At 35.8% G+C, this 24055-nt stretch overlaps 1 protein-coding gene across 1 annotated transcript in view; it reads left to right on the forward strand.

Annotated features, from left to right (window-relative positions):
• The window catches only part of LOC143533810 (uncharacterized), a 33306-nt gene extending 14491 nt beyond the window's left edge, over positions 1-18815 (forward strand). Inside the window, exons 2-4 of the mRNA XM_077028471.1 lie at positions 17924-17990; positions 18184-18345; positions 18443-18815. Of these exons, the coding sequence (XP_076884586.1) occupies positions 17924-17990; positions 18184-18345; positions 18443-18679 (466 nt within the window). The 3' untranslated portion in view covers positions 18680-18815. The remainder of the gene's footprint in view (positions 1-17923; positions 17991-18183; positions 18346-18442) is intronic.
• Positions 18816-24055: the final 5240 nt, after the last annotated feature.

A 24055-nucleotide genomic window follows, 5' to 3' on the forward strand; every position in this document is an offset into this window, starting at 1 on the left:
ATCTTAGAGTATAGGGATGTGATGCTTATATCACAAGTGTGTCTGATGACAAACTTGATCCCCGCGGCGAGAAAGTTATTTTCGTCGGATACTACTACAAGAGCGGTTATTACTTCTTTCATCCTGATACAAATACGATTTCTGTCAGGAGGAAGGGCTACTTCCTTGAAGAAGAATTTCTTAGTCAAGGAACTAGAAGTAACATTGTCGATCTTGAAGAAATTCAAGAACCACAACCAACTGCTGAGGAAGTTGGAGAGTCTGATCAACAAGTTGTTGTTGCTGATACATCAGACGTGAACACATGCGTTCGCAGAAGTAGTAGGACTCCCGTACCAAATTCTAGATACTTATGTCATCTAGATGGTCCTGAAGTCTTATTAGTAGCCGAATCTGGGAACGAGCCTACTAACTACAAGTCTACAAGCTTGGATCCGGAATCCAAGAAATGGCAAGATGCCATGAACGCTGAGATGCAATCTATGCATGATAACCAAGTTTGGAACTTGGTTGAGCTACCCCCCGATAGTCGGGCAGTAGGAAGCAAATGAATTTTCAAGAGAAAAACCGACATGCATGGAAATGTGCAAACCTATAAGGCACGGCTAGTTGCGAAAGGTTTTACTCAAACTCAAGGTGTTGACTATGATGAAACCTTTTCGCCCATTGCTATGACTAAGTCAATTAGGATATTGCTTGCCATTGCTGCATACTATGATTATGAGATATGGCAAATGGATGTCAAAACCGCTTTCCTTAATGGACATCTTTCTGAAGATGTCTATATGGTTCAGCCTGAAGGTTTTGTCGATCCAAAATATCCTAATAAGGTTTGCAAATTGAACAAGTCCATTTATGGACTTAAGCGGGCATCTCGAAGCTGGAATCTTCACTTTGACGAGAAAATCAAAGAGTTTGGTTTTGTCAAAAACGAAGATGAACCTTGTGTTTACAGAAATGCTAGTGGGAGCACTATATCATTCCTCATCTTGTATGTGGATGATATACTAATCATTGGAAACGACATTCCTATGCTTAAGCAAGTTAAGCAATGGTTGGAATCTTGTTTTGCAATGAAAGATCTTGGAGAAGCCGCTTATATTCTGGGAATAAAGATCTATAGAGATAGATCTAAGCGGATTCTAGGGCTAAGTCAAAGTACTTACATAGACAAAGTAATGGCACGCTTCTCAATGGAAAACTCCAAGAAAGGAGCTGTTCCAATGACTAAGGGAACCGTGTTGAGCAAATCGCAATCTCCGGCAACGGACATTGAATCTAAACGTATGCAAGCAATTCCATATGCTTCTGCGGTTGGCTCTATCATGTATGTTATGTTATGTACTAGACCTGACGTTTCGTATGCCTTGAGCATGACCAGTCGTTTTCAACAGAGTCCTGGCATTGCCCATTGGACTGCTGTGAAGAACATTCTAAGGTACTTGAATAGGACCAAAGACATGTTCTTGGTGTTTGGGGGAGTGGAAGAGGAGCTCACTGTAAAGTGTTACATTGATGCTAGCTTCCAGACTGACCGAGATGATTCTCGCTCACAGTCGGGTTTCGTTTTCACTCTCAATGGAGGAGCTATTTATTGGAAGAGCTCCAAGCAGAGTGTCATGGCGGATTCTACCACCGAATCTGAATATATAGCCGCATCTGATGCTGTTAAGGAGGCTGCTTGGATGAAGAAGTTCATCACCAATTTCGATGTGGTTCCGAGTATTCACAAACCAATCGAGATATTATGTGATAACACAGGTGCTATTGCTCAAGCCAAAGAGCCAAGGTCTCATCACAGAACCAAGCACATTCTAAGGAAGTTCCATCTTATTCGAGAAATATTGGAACGAGGTGACATCGTGATAAGCAAAGTAGACACAGATCAAAATCTAGTTGACCCGTTCACTAAGCCAATGACTCAGGACAAACATGATCAGCATAGAGATGCTATCGGGCTTAGACTTACTAGTGATTTATTTTGATTTAGTGTTTGGATGTATGAACGTTTAATCAGTTGTACTTTTATGTTCACTTTTGATTTAATGGTTAAATGAAAAAGTTGAATAATACAACTGTGTTCATTTTAATACGTTTAATCCATGAATATTGTATTCTAAATTATCCGTAGTCGATCAGACTCGTGGTAGTGATTCTGAATTAAGACTATTCTGACTTTGGACTCAAGCAGTTGACTTCCAAACTCACAGACCTCATTAATGACGTTGGATGTAACTCGCATCAAGTCATCTTCATGGATCTTGATCATAAGATGTCTTGATAATAGTATGCTCATTTAGTATCCTTAGACCTGAGATACATATTAGAACTTTCGTTTACCGAGTAATATTCTTTGATCATGTCAACCGCTGTTGCGTAACTGCCAGCCATAAAGGCATTGGTTGGGAATGTTCTGGAGTTCAGTGGGAGTTATATGTAGTCAAAATGGGATTCTGTACTCTTACATTTAAATGTAACAGTTAGACATATTGACGCCCTCGATGATTCAAACTGGTAAAGTGTGAGGCCTCACCCAAACTTACTGTGTGTTTGAATTGACCACTTTGACTCTATATCGAGAACTAAAATAATTGAACACTATATGAGATTGATTTGATCCATGTCTCATTGTTCAATTAATGTCTTATACAGAAAGGATAGATGACAACGATTACTATAAATTCATTATCTTGCAATAAGGTATTCCAAGATACTTTGGTTATGGATTTAAAATGTCATATTCGGTTGGGGACAGTTATGTGTAGCTAGAACGCCTCTGGCTGTCATCGTTGTGATACTTGACCCAAATACGTCCAAGTGGGAGACTGTTGGATTTTATGGACGTTTCGGGTCAAGTCAACGTGACCGACCCGAACGTGGCCCGGACAGAGTTACACCGGGGGTAACGAGATAAGGGCCTACTTAAAGGTTAATTAGGCCTGACACATAAAATAATGGATAGGGTTATGGACTAGGCTTTGTTTGTTAATTGGGCTCAAGCCCAATTGGTTTACTTGGATAAAACTATAATAATAATACTATATATATAATAAGATATTATTATTTTAAGATAACCTTAAAAAAAGCAACCCTAGCTGCCCACTAAAAACCGGCGCCGTTTTCCGGCCACCGGTTTTCCGGCGAGAACTTTCCGGCCACCGCATACATCACACAGCCATTACCTATCATACTTCAGTCACCACAAGCTTCATCGCCGCTCTAACCTAGCCCCAGTGCTGCTAAAACACCACCCACGTTTTTCCGGCGAAGCTGCAGTTTCGGCGAACCTGCAACTCCGGTAAACCCGGCTTTCCGGTGACTGTTTGCTGCTGATTTCTGCTGCTGTGCTGCCGTTTGTTGCTACCCGTTCTTGTCCTCAACTGCCGTCGCTAAACAACCCATCGGAATCTGCCGCCGCCGTCGTTCACAACCGCCGCCGCCGCCGGATTTTGTTTGGGTGTCTATTGTGTCATCTAGCTCTCATTGTTAACCCCTAGGTGTCTTCCCGGTTTGTGTATAACCGAGGTATATCGACATACCTTAACTATGGTTGTTTATTTACTCGTTTATTCGTACTCGTATTGTTGTAATCGGATCCGGGTTCGGGTTTCCGTTTATGGTTCGTATACTCGTTTATATCCGCTGCGTTTTATTGTTCGTTTATGAGTTTGATTATTCATATTGATTAATAATTATCGAAACGAAATTATTACTAAAACAAGTTCAAATAGTTTAACCGTTTTGTATCGAACCACCGTTGGAACCCAACATACACATCATAAATTAATCTTACAAATTTTGTAACTTATAAAACCACGTACTTAAATAATTATGAAAATTGGCTGTTAATTACTCGTTAATTGCAACATGATTATAAACGAATGACATATTCTATCATATTGTACAAATTATAAAAGAAGATAATTTAAGCTCCGTCTCCATTGTGAATAAATTCATCTACCCGTTCCTCACCAACTCCATGCTAAAATAATTAAGTGCCAGCTTATTAAAGCTGAGCAAGATAAAGTGATAAGAAGTGAAACAATTAACCATATTATAATTGCAAGTTATGAATCAAACAATATATATACAACATATTCAAACGCTCATCCTAAGGCCACGCCTAGCTTTCGTTAAGCAATATATATAATCGTTATATTTTCATCGAATAGTATTAATCCTTTTCTTATCTTTATCACGTTGTATTATTTGTTATCATTTCATAATCTTTGCATCGCCATAAACCGTCGTGGAGGCTAGGTGTGGTCCTTGGGTCACCTGATCAGAAATCCATGTGTAACAATATATTTTTTTATTTAAATAAAAAATGACCTAGCTTGACTAGCTTTTTACAAGCCAAGCTAAAGCTCAACATTTCAGTTGGTTAAGATAGTGAGTCAAACGCGAGACGAGACTGGCTTAACTCATTAGCAGCCCTAGCTAGTTAGATAAGCGGGTGATCGAAAACCTAGCTAAATAAGGGAAAGGGGAGTACGTCTCAACAATGAATATTATTGTTCATAGAATATTAGTAACCATTGTCTAATAGTTCATGTAGTACTTGAAAAATTATTTTGAAACTGAGCTAAACAAGTACAATCATTAAACTTATAACTTTATTTAAAAACCTTTATATTTTTTCTTATAAACCAAATATCACATGTTTTGATCAACTCCATCACTACCCATGCACCGTTAATAAATGTAATTAAATCACCACATTAATAAAAAAAACTCGTCAAAATTGATGGCACCGTATGAGATCTCATCTCCTCAAAATCCAGTTGCTCATGCTATAAATCATATCACATCAAAACTTATCATTCATCGAAACCCATGGCATCCAAAGATTCAATAACCACTAAAAAAGTAGTTGAAAAACATGTAGAAACCAATAATATTCCCATCAGTAAAGAAGATATTGTGAAAGATGCAAAAAACAAGACCATGGTTGTTGCTTCTAGTAACAACACCACTGCTAAAGAAGATGTTGAAACGGAAGCAACGATCACCAATATCGTTGCTTCTGATAACACTGATCGTATGATCAGTGGAGACGAAGATAATGAAAAGGAGGCATTAAGTAATTTAGGCGTTTCCATGGATAAACTTAACCTTGGTCCCCAAAAGAAACTTCTTGTGCTTCCTGTCACCGGGTTTCTTGTTCACCGAGCTCGTCGTAGTCGGCCAAACAGCAACCCTAAGAATCGAAAGCACGATTTCCGTTTAGGAAATTATAAGAGTGAGTGAACAATGCTATTCACTTTTGGATGTGGGAAATCTAATATTTCTTGTTTTCTAACACGTTTATTATGTTATGTGTGATATATATACAGTTTACAAGAGGCCGTTTTGTTAAGAGTTTTTGAAGTTTTGTTTTGAGAGATTTGAAGTGGGAGTTTGGTCGTCTACTATTAAGTCAGTATCACAAATTATCTATAATTAATGCTCTTTTATCTGCTTCTTATTTTGTCACTGTTTGTTTATAGACACTCATTGTTATTTCTATATAATTTAAAAATTATTTTATGCTTTCTTAGGGATAACATTGGTGGAGTTCTGAGCAATGTTTTTGGTGAACTCAAAAGCAAGCTGTTGTTTACTTGGGTGAGTTAAACATCATCTTAATCTTTTCTTAATTTGAACGGCAAAGCAAAGAGTTTTATTAAAAAGACGCCAAAGCAAGTCATTAAGACGCAAAGATCCGTTTATAAAAATGTACAAGTAATATGTTAATGAAATAATTTCTTTATATATAGAGGTGTTACAAAGACTCAACTGATAACCACAACCAAAAATATATGTTAACTTGCATTACTCTCTATATTATTCATGCAACACTTGTATACTGTCTATTATCTTTTATTTAAGATTTTTTTTTGTTTCAACTACTTTTGTTTGGGTCAAAACCAATGTACCAAGACAGAGTTCATGTGTTTGGACAACAAAGACAAGCCAGTGTTCTTGAAGGAAGTCCAGTCAATATGGAATAAAGAGTTTAACGGATCATACTCTGCGTCTAACACGTTGTTGATCTCTGATCCTATCAAGGCCCTTCTAAATCCCGTATTAATCTCTATATACTTTTGTTTATAAGTTACGTTAGTGTGTGTGCACGTGTCTAAGTAGACGTTATTGTTGATGATATATGTGTTATATGGCAGCCAAACACTTCGATTTCACCTAGGAATTATGATCCTAAAAACAAGGAAGATGATCTTTTAGGTCCAAATGGCGAGTTAAGGGTATTTTTGGAAGGGCTTGTGGATGCTAAAGATGTTCAGAGTTATGTGAAAGTTCACCCGATAGGGGATCCGGCTATAACTACTTCTCATGCTGACTGGGACTACTATTTCAATATAGTTCGCGTTATGAGCACCAGGGATCAATCCAATCAGCAATCTACAACTGACCTGCCCATGGCCGAGCCTGCCATTGATCAGACCGTGACCAAGCCTGCCATTGATCAGCCCTTGACCGATCCTGCCAATGATCAGCCCGTGACCGAGCCTGCCATTGATCAGCCCGTGACCGAACCTGCAGCCCATTGCCGAGCCTGCAACTAATCAGCCCATGATCGAACCTGCAACTAACCAGCCCATGCCCGAACCTGCACTTAGAAGGAGCACCAGGCTAAGGAAGCAACCGGCTTATTTTAATAATTATGTAACATATAATAAAAAGTAATCATTCAAATGAGGACCACTAAAATACACATTGTAAGAAAAGTATGAGAGAGTGAGTTTGTTATGAGTATTGTTATGAAATTGTTTTCTTCTTGTTTCATTGTTTTGTAATTCTCTTCTCAAAATTTCCATTAACTGAATTAAGTATTCTCCTCATCAAGTTTATTCTTTTGCATTGTGATTGCTCATTATCACTTCTATTAGCTGATTATACCCTATACAAGTCCTCGATGATAACCGCAAAGCACTTCAGGAGATTTCTAAAATTTTCCGCCACATCGTCATGATCACTTTTTATTTAAACACAAGTGTAATGGATAATGCCCTTAATGCTCTGACGGGTGGTCCATTGGACAACCCTTAAGTGATTTAAGACCGTTAATAATCATGCATTTAATCGGCTTATTTTGTGGAATTAGTTGACTATGTTTACTCGTATAATTGCAGGTAGGAGAAGTTAGAGGATGAAATTACGAGAACGTGAGCAAAAACGATGAAGAAAACGGACTTGGAACGAGAAAATTATGACGAAAACAAGGAAGCTATGTTAAAAGCCACTGTAGCTTACGGTAGTCACCGTAAGCTACGGTGGGATCTAAAGAAAAGCTTACCGTAAGGCAGTTTTGGCTACCGTAGGTGTTTTGAAAACCAACGTAAGCTACGGTGGCCACCGTAGCTTACGGTGGGCCCGATGCTGAACCTTGTAACGACTTTTATAACTCGTTTTTCGGATGGCTTTTGGCATTCTTATCATATCTTTTGATCCTAGAGGCGATTTTAGGGTGAAATAACATTATTGTGAATGTGGTAATCATTAAAGACTCGATTTTGATTCATATGCAAACTCTAATTGAAGGAATGATGAACCGAATCATGCTCGGCTAAATCCCTTTGTGTTTTCCCTCGGATTGTAAGGTTTATTTATGAATGTTTGATTGAATGTTTATGCAATTTATGAGATAATAGTTTGATCTTATTGATTTCATTATTATGGTGTTTATGAATTGATTGATAGATTGTTAATTTATTGAATTCGTGTTCTTAACCGTCAGTTCTTGGTGCTTTAAGAAATCGAGATTAATCGGGAGAGATTCGGGGTTGGATAAACTAACTGGTTTTTGAGTGATTACCTTGCGTTGTATAATCCAAGTACTTGATCCTCGATTATCGCAATCGTTTACATAAGCACGAACTTTATTTATTGTTTATCTCAGTTTAAACATTAACTTTGATATTCATAGAAACCTGAAACTGAGGGAAGACATGTTTTCTCTTATTGTTTTAAAAGTCGTTAAGTTGTTTTCAGTTCTTTTTGTTAATCAAATCAACTAACAAAATACTTGAATTTATATTCTGCATTTAGTTTAATATAGATTAATTACAAAGCTACTTAGTAACACATTTTCCACAAAGTCTATGTGTTCGACACTCGTTTACCTCTATCTAATTAGTTGTATTCGGTTTATTTTTGAGTGAGTCTTCGACCTCACGTCAAATTTTGGCGATGTTTCCGGGGGGTAGTGCGCAACGTGTGTTAGATTTAGTCGTTTTTGTTTGTTATTTTCGGGTTTACGCCGGTTGTATTTGTGTGCAGGTACTTACAGGTGTATGCATACTAGAGGCTCTAGCAGGTCATCACCACTAGTTATCGATCTTAATATTGAACGAACACTTCGAAGAAACTGAGTCCTACTTAGGGAGAACAAGCTTCTTGGTTCTCCAACTGCATCGAATAACATCATGGAATCACCAATTCCCACTTCGGGTCAAACATTGCCATCTACACCTCCACCAATTTCACCTCCACCAATTACTAATACCATACCCATTACATCAAGTGAGTTGAAACCAACTCACACAACCGAACCCATAAATGCTCAATTCACCTACTCAACATTATCAACATTGCCACCTCTTATTAACCCTTTTCCTACCTTTGATGCATCACCATCATCTCAACAAAACCAACAACCAACCTTTCAACAACCACACTCAAGTTACCAATATCAACCACCACCCAATATTCAAGAACACAAGGTGATGGTTACGAGTATGGTTTTGATAGTGAATATGAGGGGTATGAAGTGGAAGGTTACTATGCGGGAGGTGATGGAAGTCAAAGGGTAAATCTGGGAAATTTTGCTTATGGTCAAGGGCAACAACCGGAACCGGTGCAAGAACTTAATAGACAACCACCGCCAGTTTTCCAACAACAAGCTCAACAACAAGTGGTTATTCAACAACAACAAGCTCCACAACAAGTGCAACCACAAGGGCAACAACAAGATCAACAATTTCAACAACAACAAATGCCCCAACCACAGTTTCAACAATTTGCACATCCATCCAAGGCCCGTTTATAGGCAAATGGGTCAACCGAGAGTACCAATGAGGGTACCAAGAAGGCATGCAAGAGAGATGGTAAGGGGGATTGAAGCTCATTTCTGACCAATAATTACTAATAATCCATCTTCGGTGGTTATTCCTCACAATCAACAAGGCAGGACATTTGAGGTGAGAACAAATTCCTTCCAAAGTCCACCAAAGTATAAGGGTCTAGCAACGGAGGAACCTTACTTTCACTTGGAGGCATATGACTCCATTTGCAACACTATTGGGGTCAAGGTTTTACATCGGATGAGGTTAAGTTGGTCTTATTCCAGTTTTCGTTGGAAGACAAGGCAAAGAGGTGGTTTTACACTTTGCCTTCAACATCCATCTATACTTAGGCCGAGATGCAACAAAGATTCTTGGAAGAATTTTACACGGCTCAAAAGACCAATGATGCAAGACGAAGTTTGAGAACTTTCCAACAACAATCGGGTGAGATGTTTCATGAAGTATTTGAGCGGTTTAACATGATGATTAAGAATTGTCCTCACCATTGTATTGCTCTTTGGGAATTATTGAATGCTTTTCTATAAGGGTTGAGCATAGAAGATGAGCGGGATTTGAGATTGATTACAAATGGTACATTTGGTACTAATTATGAACAAGATGATTGAGCATTTTTGGAGCAAATGACGGTCACATTAAAGAGAAAGGCTCAAACTGGAAGAAGAGAAAGACCAGTAATTGGAAGACCACAAGTACATGCCGTGGAAGATGGAGGGGTACAAACCACTAATGATGTTTGTACGAATTATAATGAGTTGGGTCATGCTTCGGAGGTATGTGTGGTAAGTCAAGTACAAGTGGAGGAGGTGAATGCACTTCAGGGGGGAGGTGGTAGGAATTACAACATAAACTCCAACACTTACCACCCCGTGTTGATAAGTCACCCAAATTTTCGATATGTAAATCCGGCTACTCAATCCAACCCGAATTTCCAAGGGAATCAAGGAAATTATGTTCCTCGTCAACAATATAACAATCTAAGTAATGTTTATGGCGGGAATAATCAGGGGTTTCAAGGTCAAAGGAGTGGTGGTCAAAGTGGGTCCGCGGGTCAAAGTTCCTCAAGTGGGAATGAAGTTATGGAGATGCTCAAGGTGATGCAATAAGACATGCAAAGGAGAAATCAACTTGATGAAATTCGCATGCAAAAGGATGAGGTCCGTGAGAAAGCCATTCAATCATTGACCACTCAAATGGGTCAACTTACAACCGATGTGGCGAATTTGAAGAAAAACATCTCGAGCTTAAAGAAGGGGAACAACGTGCATATCAATGCAGTAAGTCTTTTACCTAATTTTGGAATTTCTAGTGTTCAAGTTGATCCAACACCACAGCTTGTTGAGGGGTGGTGGAGAATATTAGTGATGAGATTGAAAATGTGGGTAATTATGAAACAATTTTTTAAAATAACTCTGAACTAAAACCGAATGAAACATCTTTTTGTGAAAATTTTCCTTGTGATAAATATTTAAATGACAAATTAACCAAAATAAGGGATGAGAGTGTTGATAATAATACTATCTCGAGTAAACTTCAAGACCCAGGAGTGCCCCTTTTATCAATCCAAATTAGTGAATTTAAAACTGATCGGGCATTGATAGATTTTGAAGCTTGTGTTAGTATCATGCCCAGTAGTTTATATGATCAGTATGAGTTTGGTCCGCTACAAAAAGTAAACACCACCGTGGTTTTAGCGGATCAAACCCATACACAATTTTTCGGGGCATGATATATAATGTGATGGTACATGTGGAGGATTTATGTTACCCAGTTGACATTCTAGTATGTGATTATGATAAAAATGTAACTAACACGCAACCCATGGTCATATTGGGTAGACCCTTCCTTGCCACTTCACTTGCAGTGATTGATTGTGCTAAAGGGACATTGGGAATTAAATTTGGGAATCGTGATAAACAGTTATTATTAGTTGAAAATACTGCTGACCCTCTTGTTGACAAGGAAAGCTCGAAGGCGGATTTTGTTACCAAGTGTGTATCCTTGACCAAGGATCACACGAAAGTGGAGTGTTTTGTGATTGACAGGTCAGTTGAGAAGAAAGAAGTTGAGCATCAACAGAGTGGGAAGGTGGCAGAAAAAGGTGGCCGACCAAGGAAAAAGAAAGTGAGACATCCACCTAACCTAAATGATCCAGGGCGGATAATGGGGATGTTTGGGCCTGACCCTGGTTTGCCAGAAGACTGGCAGCAGTTTCTTGAAAAAGAGCGTGCTTATAACGAGAAGGCTGCACGGGAGTGGGCCAGTCACCAACCTTGAATGTTATAAAAGTTTCAAAAAGGTGGTAATTGTACATTTTTCATATTTTTATTTTTCTTTTATAATTTCTAGTTTGTTTGTTATTAATGGTATTTTAAGCATACCATCTTAGCAAAAACCAAGTGTGGGAAAATTCTTTTGGATTTCTCTTCAACACGGTGTTGGGGACAACACGGGTTTTTCATGGGGTAGGGTAATTTAATATTAAAAAAAATGGTTCAGATTCTTTAAAAACCATACATTGAGGACAATGTATCCCAAGTGTGGGGATGTGAAGAAATTTTTAAGAAAATTTCACATTTTTTGTTGGTGGTTCAAAAGATGTGTTGAGATAAAGGTCTCTTTTCATGGTCATAATTCCCTTGTGTGAGCGTGGCAAAAGTTTTAAAAGAAATGGTAATATATTTACAGCCAAGAGTGACATGTTTTTGTTTATTTATTTCACGTAACATGTCGGTAACAAATTTTAGGTTGGAACTTTATACCACAGATTTTCATGGTTGGCATTATTTGAAGATAACAGTGTGACCCTTCTTGTTAGACCTTAGCTTGGCATTAGTGCAAAAATGATAGAGGCATTTAGGTATAGGCTCGTCTGGATGAGTGCGAGTGTGGGTTTTGGGGGTTGGGTCTCATACATTATACATATGAGCGTGGTTAATGAGAGGGGCGGGGGTTGGTTCCTTTAGAAGCAATTTCTTGGGACTTATTGTTTATCAATCAACCCTGTTGTTACATTTGCGAGACGATCCAGCTTAGTAGGCTATTTCTTGTAATTGCATTGTTGTTGGTAATTGATATGAGTATTTCGTATTATGTTTATTAGAATGTTGAGATTATGCAAAAAAAAAAAAAAAAAAAAAAAAAAAAAAAAAAACCTGAGATTCATTATTCAAAGTATGGAGATTCAAAAGAAAAAAAGAAAAGAAAAAGAAAAAAAACGTTAGTGGTGTATATAGTTGTTTATTTTATTTTTATGTTTTCTTAGAATGTATGTAATAAGCCGGATCGGATCGCCTGAGCAACTTTCAATATTCCCATTCCATACCCGAACATCTAGCCCTGTTACAACCCATGATAAACCCTCTTGATTTGCACGACTGTCTATGCATTTATTAGGTGGAGGTTCGATAGTTACACAAGCCTGTTATAGTAGATTGGCACACGTGAATTTGGGTGGACTAGCACATCTTGCTAGCTTTGAGAAAATTTATTGAGTAGAAAGTTCAAGAGGGTGTGTTGCGTGAAAGAAAAACAGGAAACGTGTTAGGTTTGGTTGGATTTCTATGTTTGATAAATAAATGTGTTAATAGTGCAAATACGAAACATGTGGGAATAAGGTATGACTTGGGACCTTACTCGAGATGTGTTTTGTTGAATGAGTTAAAGTTTAACTTTGAATGATTGAGTTGCTTAAGGGCGAGCAACGGGTAAGTGTGAGAATGTGACGGGTGGTCCATTGGATAGCCCTTAAGTGATTTAAGACCGTTAATACTCATGCATTTAATCAGTTAATTTTGTGGAATTAGTTGACTACGTTACTCGTATAATTGCAGGTAAGAGAAGTTAGAGGATGAAATTACGAGAACTTGGGCAAAAACGGTGAAGAAAACGGACCTGGAACAAGAAAGTTATGACGAAAACAAGGAGGCTATGTTTAAAGCCACCGTAAGCTACGGTGGGATCTGAAGAAAAGCCCGCCGTAAGGCAGTTTTTGGCTACTGTAGGTGTTTTGAAAGCCACCGTAAGCTACGGTGGGCCCAACGCTAAAACTTGTAACAACTTTTATAACTCGTTTTTCGGACGGCTTTTGGCATTCTTATCATATCTTTTGATCCTAGAGGCGATTTTGGGGTGAAATAACATTATTGTGAGTGTGGTAATCATTAGAGACTTGATTTTGATTCATATGCAAATTTAATTGAAGGAATGATGAACAGAATCATGCTCGGCTAAATCCCTTTGTGTTTTCCCTCGGATTGTAAGGTTTATTTATAAATGTTTGATTGAATGACAATAGTTTGATCTTATTGATTTCATTATTATGGTATTTATAAATTGATTGATAGATTGTTAATTTATTGAATTCGTGTTCTTAACCGTCAGTTCTTGGTGCTTTAAGCAATCGAGATTAATCGAGAGGGATTTGGGGTAGGATAAACTAACTGGTTTTTGAGTGATTACCTTGCGTTTTATAATCCAAGTACTTGATCCTCAATTATCGCAATCGTTTACATAACTATCGCAATCGTTTACATAACCACAAACTTTATTTATTGTTCATCTCAGTTTAAACATTAACTTTGACATTCATAGAAACCTAAAACTGAGGGAAGACATATTTTCTCTTATTGTTTTAAAAGCCGTTAAATTGTTTTCAGTTCTTTTTGTTAATCAAATCAACCAACAAAATACTTAAATTTATTTTCTGCATTTAGTTTAATATAGATTAATTACAAAGCTACTTCGTAACACATTTTTCACTAGCTCTCTGTGTTCGACACCCGTTTACCGTTATCTAATTACTTGTATTCGGTTTATTTTTAATTGAGTCTTCGACCTCACGTCATGCTCTCATGCATATGAGCTTTATTTTATAAACGCTCATACCCTTATATAGTGTCCCTAGGGATGGTGTAGAGGCTTTATCCACCCATATAATACTATCCTCGATGGTGGTTGGGGGGGCATCAAAACTTCTCCATAGTGCCACGTCAGTGCCACGTAAGCACTGGGGGCATCGATGCTCCAACCATTAATGCCCTGATGTGGTTAAAAGCCCATTGGCGCCCCTATTTTATATATATATACACACATATATATGTATGTGTGTATGAGAGATGAAGGAGAACGGTTCCGGGGCTTCCTGACCACCCTCACCAAGGGCGCCCCTTGGTGGTGTTCCGCGCCTAACGGCGCCCCGCCAACCACTCTTCTGCGGCCATAGCGATGGGTCTAATGCCTCTGTAATGCCTCATTACACATGGTTTTATAAGATACAAAGAATGAGATTAAAACCCAATTAACATGTGCTTTAGATCCAACTCCAAATGACCGACCTTGTTATAGATACCCTTAATACTTTTGTACAAGAAATGACAAAATTAAATGAATCTAATTTATTACCTAATTCAAATCATGGGTGTTCATGAAGGATTAATCTTGATAAATGCTTAAAGTTTACAAAGTTTGAGTTTGAGTCGGTTTAGTTTTTTAATTAGGAATAAGTTTTGGTTATTTTTATTAATTTATTTGGTTTCCTAGTTTGAGTCTAATTAGGTTTCTTGGTGAGCAAGTCATAGTTTTAGTATAAATAGATGGTTTAGGGTTATTGTATTTTGTGTGGTTTTCATTCTTAATAATATTGAAAGAGTCGTAAGGAGTTCTTACAAAATTATCAGTGTTGTTCATGTTGCTCGATCCAATTAAGTCCAACAATTGGTATCAGGGCGCATAAGAAGATTTTTTGTTTGAAAATCAACTCATCAAAGCTTGTGAAGAATTTATCATTCGAAGCTGTGTAGAAAGAAAAAAGAAAAGTTCACTTTTCTTTGTTAGTTACAATTACCTAGGATAAGAAAAGGTGATTAAAGAAAGTTGTTTTTTGTTTTTTATATATATTTTGTTGATCTTGCATCAGAAAAAAAGTTGGGAGGTGTGATTGGTGATCGAGAATTGGGAAATAATCAAGAAGGTATGTGACTTTATTCGGTAGAAGAAAATTATTATAAAGAACCTTAAAAGTCAAAAGGCTATTAATTGAGCAAGCAGAAGAGTTAAGCAACCGAACCAAAGATGAGAGAAACAAACAAGGAATAAGATCGAACGCACCTGAGAAGACAGATTGCAATAGTGTAGCAATCAAACATTGAAGAAGATGATCGTATCTGTATGAACGATCAAGAAGAAGAAGAAGAAGAAGAAGAAGAAGACTGTATTTGTGTGAACGATCGAGAAGCTTAAGCAACATCAATCTATGTGATTCGTTGAAAGAAGAAGACACAACGTTAATCTGTGTGATTCGTTGAAAGAAGCAACAACGTAAATCTGTGTGATTCGTTGTGATCGTATCTGTGTGGGCAATCATAGAGGACGATCTGTGTGACGTTAAGAAGATTCGAAGAAAAGAATGGCTGATAATCCAAACAATGCAAGGAATGTCCGGTTCGAGAAAACAACAACACCTCGTTTCAAGTACCAAGGTTGACAACAACGAACTATAACACTTGGACAATTCTAATGGGGTCAGTTTTGGATGCATAGGGGTTGTGGGAGACAATTAAGTCGGTAATCGGTGGGGCCGTTGATGAAAAGAAGAACAAGATTGCAAGAGCAATTCTCTATCAAGCTTTACCAGAGGATATACTTCTTCAAGTTGCTAGGAACCGAAGTGCGAAAGACATATGGGTAGCTTTACGTGTAAGGTTTCTTGGTGTTGATAGGGTCCAGAGTGCACGTTTAGCAAGTTTAAGAAGAGAATTTGAGCAACTCTGAATGAAGGAGACAGATACGATTGAAGAGTTTGCTGGAAAGTTAGCCGGATTTGTTTCAAGATATACTAGTCTTGGTTCAAATCTCGAAAATGAAGTGTTACTGCGAAAGCTGTTAGATTCGATGCCAAAGAAGTATCTTCAGATTGTTGCTTCTATTGAGCAATATTCAGATCTTCACACCATGCCATTCGAAGAAGCAATAGGCAGGTTGAAGGCTTATGAGGAACGAATCAGAGAGCAAGATGAGACAGGTGATAGCGGACAAAGTAAGTTGTTGCTAACTAAAACTAATGGACAGGAAAGTTCGAAGAAAGAAGAGGATGTTTGTGAATGTTGTGGACGAGGGAAAAGTGACCATGGACATGGCCGAGGTAAAGGACTTGGCGTTGGACGAGGTAGAGGTGGTCGGTTCCAACCCAGTGAAAATTAAAAGGAGAATGGTATGGGTCGAGGTAAAGCTCATATCAGATGTTACAATTGTCTCGAGTATGGTCATTTTGCATATGAGTGCGCAGGCCAAAACCGAAGGAAGAAGCTACTAATTTGGTTCGTGAAGATTTGGATCCAACACTATTTTGAAGAGTAACGAGTCCATATCAAGATTAAGGGGGTGAATGAAGAATTAATCTTGATAAAGTTTAAAGTTTAAAGAGTTTGAGTTTGAGTCGGTTTAGTTTATTAATTAGGAATAAGTTATGATTATTTTTATTAATTTATTTGGTTTCAAAATTTGAGTCTAATTAGGTTTTTTGGTGAGCAAGTCTTAGTTTTAGTATAGATAGATGGTTTAGGGTTATTATATTTTGTTTGGTTTTTGTTCTTAATAATATTGAAAGAATTGTGAAGAGTTCTCACAAAATTATCGGTGTTGTTCATGTTGCTCGATCCAATTAAGTCCAACGGTTCAGTATTCAAAGCATACTCAATATTTGATTTGAATTGAACACGTATTAGGTTTTTAATTATTCGGATTCAAATCAATAACCCATTTTCGAATATTGAATTTTGAAAATCGAATTCAACTTATGTACGTGGTTTATTTCACATATAAATATTATTAATGATCTATGTATTTTCAGCTTTTATGTTTTCCAAAATTCAAATAAACCTAATAAATTATATTAACTTTTCAAAATCAATATATAACAAAGAAAGAAACTCAAGAGTCGAAGCGTACGGTCGGTTAAAAGAAACTGCTTCATAAGATCCAACATCTCCTTTAAATCCCAAAACAAACTCATACGTCATCAAAAAACCATGGCATGCAAGATTCCACAATAAGTAATGAAAAACATGTTCAAAAAGATTCAGATTCCAAGAATCTCGATGATTCTCACAACACTGATCGTGTCAGTAAATAACAAGAAGATGGAAAGGTAACTGGAAATGATTTAAGTATATTCATGGATAAACTTAACCTAGGTCCCAAAAAGAAACTACTTGTGCTTCCTATCGCCGGGTTCCTCATTCACCGGGCTCATCGTAGCCGGCCTAACAACAGCCCTAAAAACCGTCTGCCTGATTTCTATTCAGGAAATTTTAAGAGTGAGTGAACAATATTATTGCTCACTTTTTGGTGTGGGGATATTTATATTTTTGTTTACTAACATGTTTATATGTTATATATGTATATATAGTTTACAAGAGGCCGTTTTGTGAAGAGTTTTTGAAGTTTTGTTTTGAGAGATTTGAAGTGGGAATATGGTCATCAGCTATGGAGTTAGTATCACAAATTATTTAAAATTAGAATGTTCTTTTATTTACTTAAATGAACAGATCGATTTATGTGTTCTGTGTTAAGAAAATATTTTTGTATTTGTTAATTTTATAGATGAATGAACACTAAGAAATGAGTATAAATTAATGAACATTCATGAAAAAGTATAAACATTTTATGTTGTTTTTTTCTGTTACAGATGTATTATATACGGAGTATAAATTTTATAATATGTGAACATTTAGTTTAATAGAATGTTAATGGAATTTTTATCAAAAGGATTATGATCTATGAATGGTTTTTCGGTTTGTTTACATATGTTATTAAAAATTGGTTTTGTGTTTTTATTTCAGGCATAACATTGGTGGAGTTCTGACCAATGTTTTTGGTGCACTCGAAAGCAAGCTGTTGTTTACTTGGGTGAGTATAAAGTGATTAACGAAATATGTAATTTACTTTTTAATATATATATATAGTGTTACAAAGGCTTAAATGAATAATTACAATCCAACAAATAAATAACTTTCATTGATCTTAATGTTATTCACTGAATCACTGTAACACCTTTTTGCCGTCTAATCTTATATTGAAGGTTTTTAACAACTTTTGTTAGGATCAAAACCAATGCATCAAAACAGATTTCATGTTTTTGGACAACCAAGACAAACCGGTGTTCTTAAAAGAACTCAAGTCAATCTGGAAGAAATACAATGGAGAATACTCTGAGTCTAACACTTTGTTGATCTCCGATCCTGTGAAGTCCCTTCTAAATCCTGTATTACCATATATATACTTCATTTATATACTTACAAGATAAGTTATATATTTAATGTATTGACACCTTTATTGATGATATATGTGTTTTCTTGTAGCTAAACACTTCGATTTCTCCTAGTAATTATGATCCTGAAAATAAGGAAGATGATGCTTTAGGTCCAAATGGCGAGGTAAGGATGTTTTTGGATGGGCTCGCTGATGCTAAAGATGTTCAAAGTTATGTGAAAGCTCACCCGATAGGGGATCCGGCTATAACCTCTTCTCATGTTGATTGGGACTACTATTCCAAGATTGTTTGTTTTTTTGGCAAGAAAGAATCTAGAGCTGGCTAGAGCTTATATGACTCGTTAGACCAAAAGGGTGTTAATTTTTGCGATTTGTCTATCAGTTTTATCTTTTATTTTTGGTTTATAATTTCAAACATGGAACGGTTAGGATTTGAATATTTTGCTTCTAAGTTTGATTGTCAAGTTCATTACACTCCCAAATATGTGTTCATACTGGATTTCAAAATGAACCGAAACTGTTTAAAACCTGAATCTGAATTGGTGTTTTTTAAACTGGTTCTGGAAATCTAAATTTGTGCCAATCTTATCCAATAAAAGATAACAGTTCGGTTTTTTTATATGAACCAAAAATAAAGCGAATTCAAATTCGGGCTCATTTGGGGTTTGAAATTTTTAAATTCGGTTTGGTTTGGTTTTCGGCGTTGACAAAAAAAAACACCTTCAAACCAAACCAAACCAAGTTCGGTTTGGTAATTTTGAACTTCCTTAATTCAGTTCGGTTCAGTTTTTGATATTGACCAAAAAAAACTTTCCAACCGAAATAAACAAACATCAAACTGAATTTAAATTTGGTTTTTAGTTCGATATTGAACTTCCTAAATCTGGATGGTTCAATTTTCTGTGTTAACCAAAAGAACCCTCAACCTAAAACCAGATAAACCCAACTACTTACTCTAGCTAGCATAAGATGGTTACTACAATACACACTTTCCGTTTGTTTAGAGTTTCGACACTGATAAGTAGGTCAATGATTCTCTTAATTGCATAACATTTTGTCCTAAAAATAACTAAAGTTAAAGTAATGGCGAGGTAAGGGGAGCTTCTTTTTTCCTGATAAAGGTGATAAAATTCTCGTCACACATTATTTCAATGTACATTTTAACTTACAATTGACCTGCCCATGGCCGAACCTACAATTGACCTGCCCTTGGCCGAGCCTGCCATTGATCAGCTCATGGCCGAACCTGCAACTAACATGCAGCCCATGGCCGAACCTGCAACTAATCAGCCCATGATCGAACCTGCAACTAACCAGCCCATGCCCGAACCTGCGCTTAGAAGGATCACCAGGCTAAGGAAGCAACCAGCTTATTTGAATAATTATGTAACATATAATAAAAAGTAATCAGTCTAATGAGGACCACTAAAATACACATTATAAGGGTATGAGAGAGTGAATTTGTTATGAATATTGTTATGAATTTGTTATCTTCTTCTTTAATTGTTTTGTAATTCTCTTCTCAACTTTTCCATTAACTGAATTTAAGTATTCTTCTCATCAAAATTATTGCATTCATTGACCATTGCCACCATGCTTAATTGCTGATTATACCCTATACAAGTCCTCAATGGTAACCGCAAAGCACTTCAGGAGATTTCTCAAATTTTCCGTCACATCATCATGATCACTTTTTTTTAGTAAAATACATATGTAATGGATAATGCCCCTAATGCTCTCACACATATGAGCTTAATTGTAAGCACGCTCATGCCCTTATATAATGCCCCTAGGGATGATATTGGGCTTTATCCACCCATATAATATCTCATTACACATGGCTTTATAAGATACAAAGAATGAGATTAAAAACCAATTAACATATGCTTTTGATCCAACTCCAATCTCCATCATTACCGACCACGTTATAGAGACCCTTAATAATTTTGTCCTAGAAATGAAGAAATTAAATGAATCTAAAATCTAGTTATTAAGTTTCACCTAAAATCAAATCAAGGGTGTTTGGTATTCAAAGCGTATTCAATTTGAATTGAATACAACTTTGTATATAGTTATTCGAATTCAAATTCAAATTCAAATTCAAATTCACTAACCGAATTTCGATTCCAATATAAATTTCAAATATCAATTTCAACTAATGTGTTTTTTTTAATCTAACTATACTATTAAACCAATAGACTTTAAGTCAACTTGTCCTATTCCTATTGGTGGTTTCCTAAACTTTCCATCTATATCTACCACTTTTCTAATTTTCATGTGAATAAAATAAATCAAAATTAAACTAAAATAATCTACAATCAATTTTCTTTAATGATTAATAATTATAATTATTAATTATGAATTTGTATTATTTATATTATTTCTATTATTATGTATTCATTATTCATTATAACATAATTAACCTAAAACCGAAATCAGTTATCTCCTCTTTCACGTCTCCATCCTCTTCCACCGATCTCAACCTTCAATTCATTTATCCGGTCAATTCACCGTCCACCATCGATGAAGCCGTTCACCAGCCGGACATTTAATCTACAACATATCGGCCTACCCATGACTGTGTTCACAATCCATCAAAGTTACCACTGGTCACTTAAATCATCAGGTTTTATTATTTGTATTTTGATTTAATTGAAACTATATTCTTTTTTTTTATTTCATACAATTTAGGCTTCCCACCAGGTTTAATTTATTTTACTATAATTGGTTTTAATTTTAGATTTATGAAATTTGACCGATTGACTAACTAAAATTTAACCATTGAAGTATAAATCTAGATCCGTAATGAATTTTAGATATCAATTTTAATTATTTTGTATTTATAACATAATTTAACAACATTACATTCAAGTATTTCAAATTTTGAAAATCCCCTCATTAAGATCTCCTAATTTCGTCCATAATTTAAGCTAATTCAAAATCCCTAATTTTATGTTTTTAATTAATTACATTTGTACATTCCTTCTTTATTCAACTCTCCAAAAATTCAATTATTTACTACTTATGTATAAATACTATGACTTTGACACAAAAATTCTTACACTATCACACCATATTTAACAAAAACGAATTTGTATGTTTGTAAGGTTTTTTGTTGTGCTTATATAATTCATTTTGTTTTTTAGTTTTTTTTTGTTAAAAGTGTTATTGTTCCGAAATTAATAATTTGTTTATTTTTAATTTGTCACCATTAGGAAGATGGAGCCGACAAACATCACAATGTTGAACTAATTGGATGTGCTAAACAGTGATTGTGTCCTCAAGGTGCGTATTTTGAAACTATGGTGTCTCAAGATAATTCAAAGCCCGGAGAAGATTGATCGACAGAAATGATTTTGCAAGACGATATGGTTTTGTTACACATTCATTAATTTTACTATATCATTCATACGATTTTGTATTAATGTTAATAATAATGTATCAGGGTAACATAATTCAAGCTTATGCAAGGGAGGGTTGCATCCCCAAGCATGATGTGTGGCTTGGAGAGAATAGGTCGTTGATTGTTATATTGATGTTCCATTTACGCACGCAAATATAAGTTTGGCTAGACGGAATCCTGGGTATAAGCCGATGACGGATTTGGCGACCGGGTTGAAGAAGTTTGTTAAGTGGTATCTTTGGTATTATGGCCATGATCAAGGAAAACTAAATCTGTACATTCATATTTTTGATTTGTGTTTTAGTTTAGGATATTTTTAATTTTATGAAAGAAGTAAAAGATCTCATGAGCATGATTCATTGCTTAAAATGAGGATGGCTCAAAACAATATTCTCATTTTGTTTTTCTAATTTAACCGAATAAATATTAATTGGTGACTGTTAACCGAATATGTATTAACCCGGTCAAACTCGATCATTTCCCTTCAAAAACCGGTTTCAACCCTAACCAGCTGCGGGAAAAGTCGGGTTTGACTTTTTTTGACTTAACCGAACTGGTTTCAACCTGACTTGCTTTGGTCCCAGAACTCGACTTAAACACCAAAATGAACCAAATAGGTTCAATGTCACATGCAACTTATATTAAATCTTGGTAACTGCCCGATTAATACTTTTTTTTATGTTTGCATACACATGTCTTTTTTACTCTAGTATTGTCTTTGGTTATTAAATCACCAGTTGAATGACCTAACCCAGAACGAAGCTAAGTTAGGAGCATGAGGTAAAATACTATTTGAACGTGTTTAAAGCACCACTTTGAATGATCACTATGAATTTGTTGGTTAGAGTTTAGAAATATATTTTTTTTAAAGCCTTGACTTTTTTTTATTGTCGGAATATACTTTTGGCCACTCTTGACATTTTAGAGTTATTAATAGAAATCCATATTGGTCAAATGTTTCTTATATGGTACACATTCTCTATTGAAATTCAATGATGTTATTGTCTTAATGGAGGTTGTCAAATATCATGGTTTGTTATTTCATGATATTGAAAAGGGTAAATGGTCAATCACTTTGTTTGGACTTTTGGTGAACTTTTAAAGATCGGAAGTAATTTAGTAGTTTATGAGTTTTATATTTTCAAGTTTTAAATTATGTTTATAAACATTGTACTATGCAGTATATGAATTCTATATTTTGTAAGTTTATGTTTTTTAAGTATTTCCTTTCCATACGAATATGAATTTTAATTAAATATTATCTTGTCGTTAAATAAAACATATTAAAAAATATCTTGTCGTTTGAAATTATATGTGTTTATTGGACGATTTTTATTTTTCCACTCGTGACGTCCACGGGTCAATAACCTAGTATTCAAATAAATCTATTCAATTACGTTCACTTTTCAAAATTAATTCAGTTGTTTAACACCAATAACTCAAACACCATTATAATAAGGGAAAATTCTGGACATGGTCCAAAATAAGAGAAAGAAATTGAAAATAGTCCAAAGTATGTTCCATTCTGAAAATAGTCCTTCCAAATCTATCTCCCACGTGAGATTAGGATTCGTGACGTGAGATTTGGGTATCCTATCACAAACTGACACGTGTCCTTTCACAGATAAAGTTTCATAGAAATTTGACTTGGCCGATAGTTTTCAAGTGAAAATAGTTTTATGAAAAGCCATAGGTTTGGAATGAAAGTTGTCCGTCACGTGAAGTTTCAAAGTCATCGTTATCCGCGTTTTTTTGAAATGCATCTTCTCGGACGCATTCCAAATGAATTTCGTCAGCTACGTTAAATTTCAAAAAAGTTGGAAAAAACGATACGTTTACAAAAAACATAGTATTTGTCCGATGATTTTTAATAAAGTAAAAAAAAACCGATTAGTTTACAAAAAAGTTTAATACAAACGATAATTTAGCTCTGAATTTTATCTTCTCAGTTGATTTTCATTAAAGTTTTATAAAATCTGAAAAATTTGTATTTTCCTTAAATATTCTCCCACTTCAACCAAATTATATTGTAGAACAATGAAATTCAAAAGGACTTTCAAGAAAAGACAAGATATCCATCTCCATCATCTTCAAACAATCAAGGTTCATACACATTTTATGGAGCAGATTCACTCTCATCATCAATATGTGGTTCAAGATACTTGAAACCAACTCAGTCTTTACTTGAGGAAATGGTTGGAGTCAGTGGGAAGGATCTTGAGTCAACCAACAAGTCATATGTTAGGAAGTTATCAGGTTCTGATGAACATGGGTCGTTAAGTTATGATCCGACAAACCC

The sequence above is a fragment of the Bidens hawaiensis genome, unplaced genomic scaffold (assembly GCF_021521415.1).
Source record: "Bidens hawaiensis isolate Kalapana, Puna unplaced genomic scaffold, B.hawaiensis_p1.1 tig00009917_1, whole genome shotgun sequence".
Classification (NCBI taxonomy): domain Eukaryota; kingdom Viridiplantae; phylum Streptophyta; class Magnoliopsida; order Asterales; family Asteraceae; genus Bidens; species Bidens hawaiensis.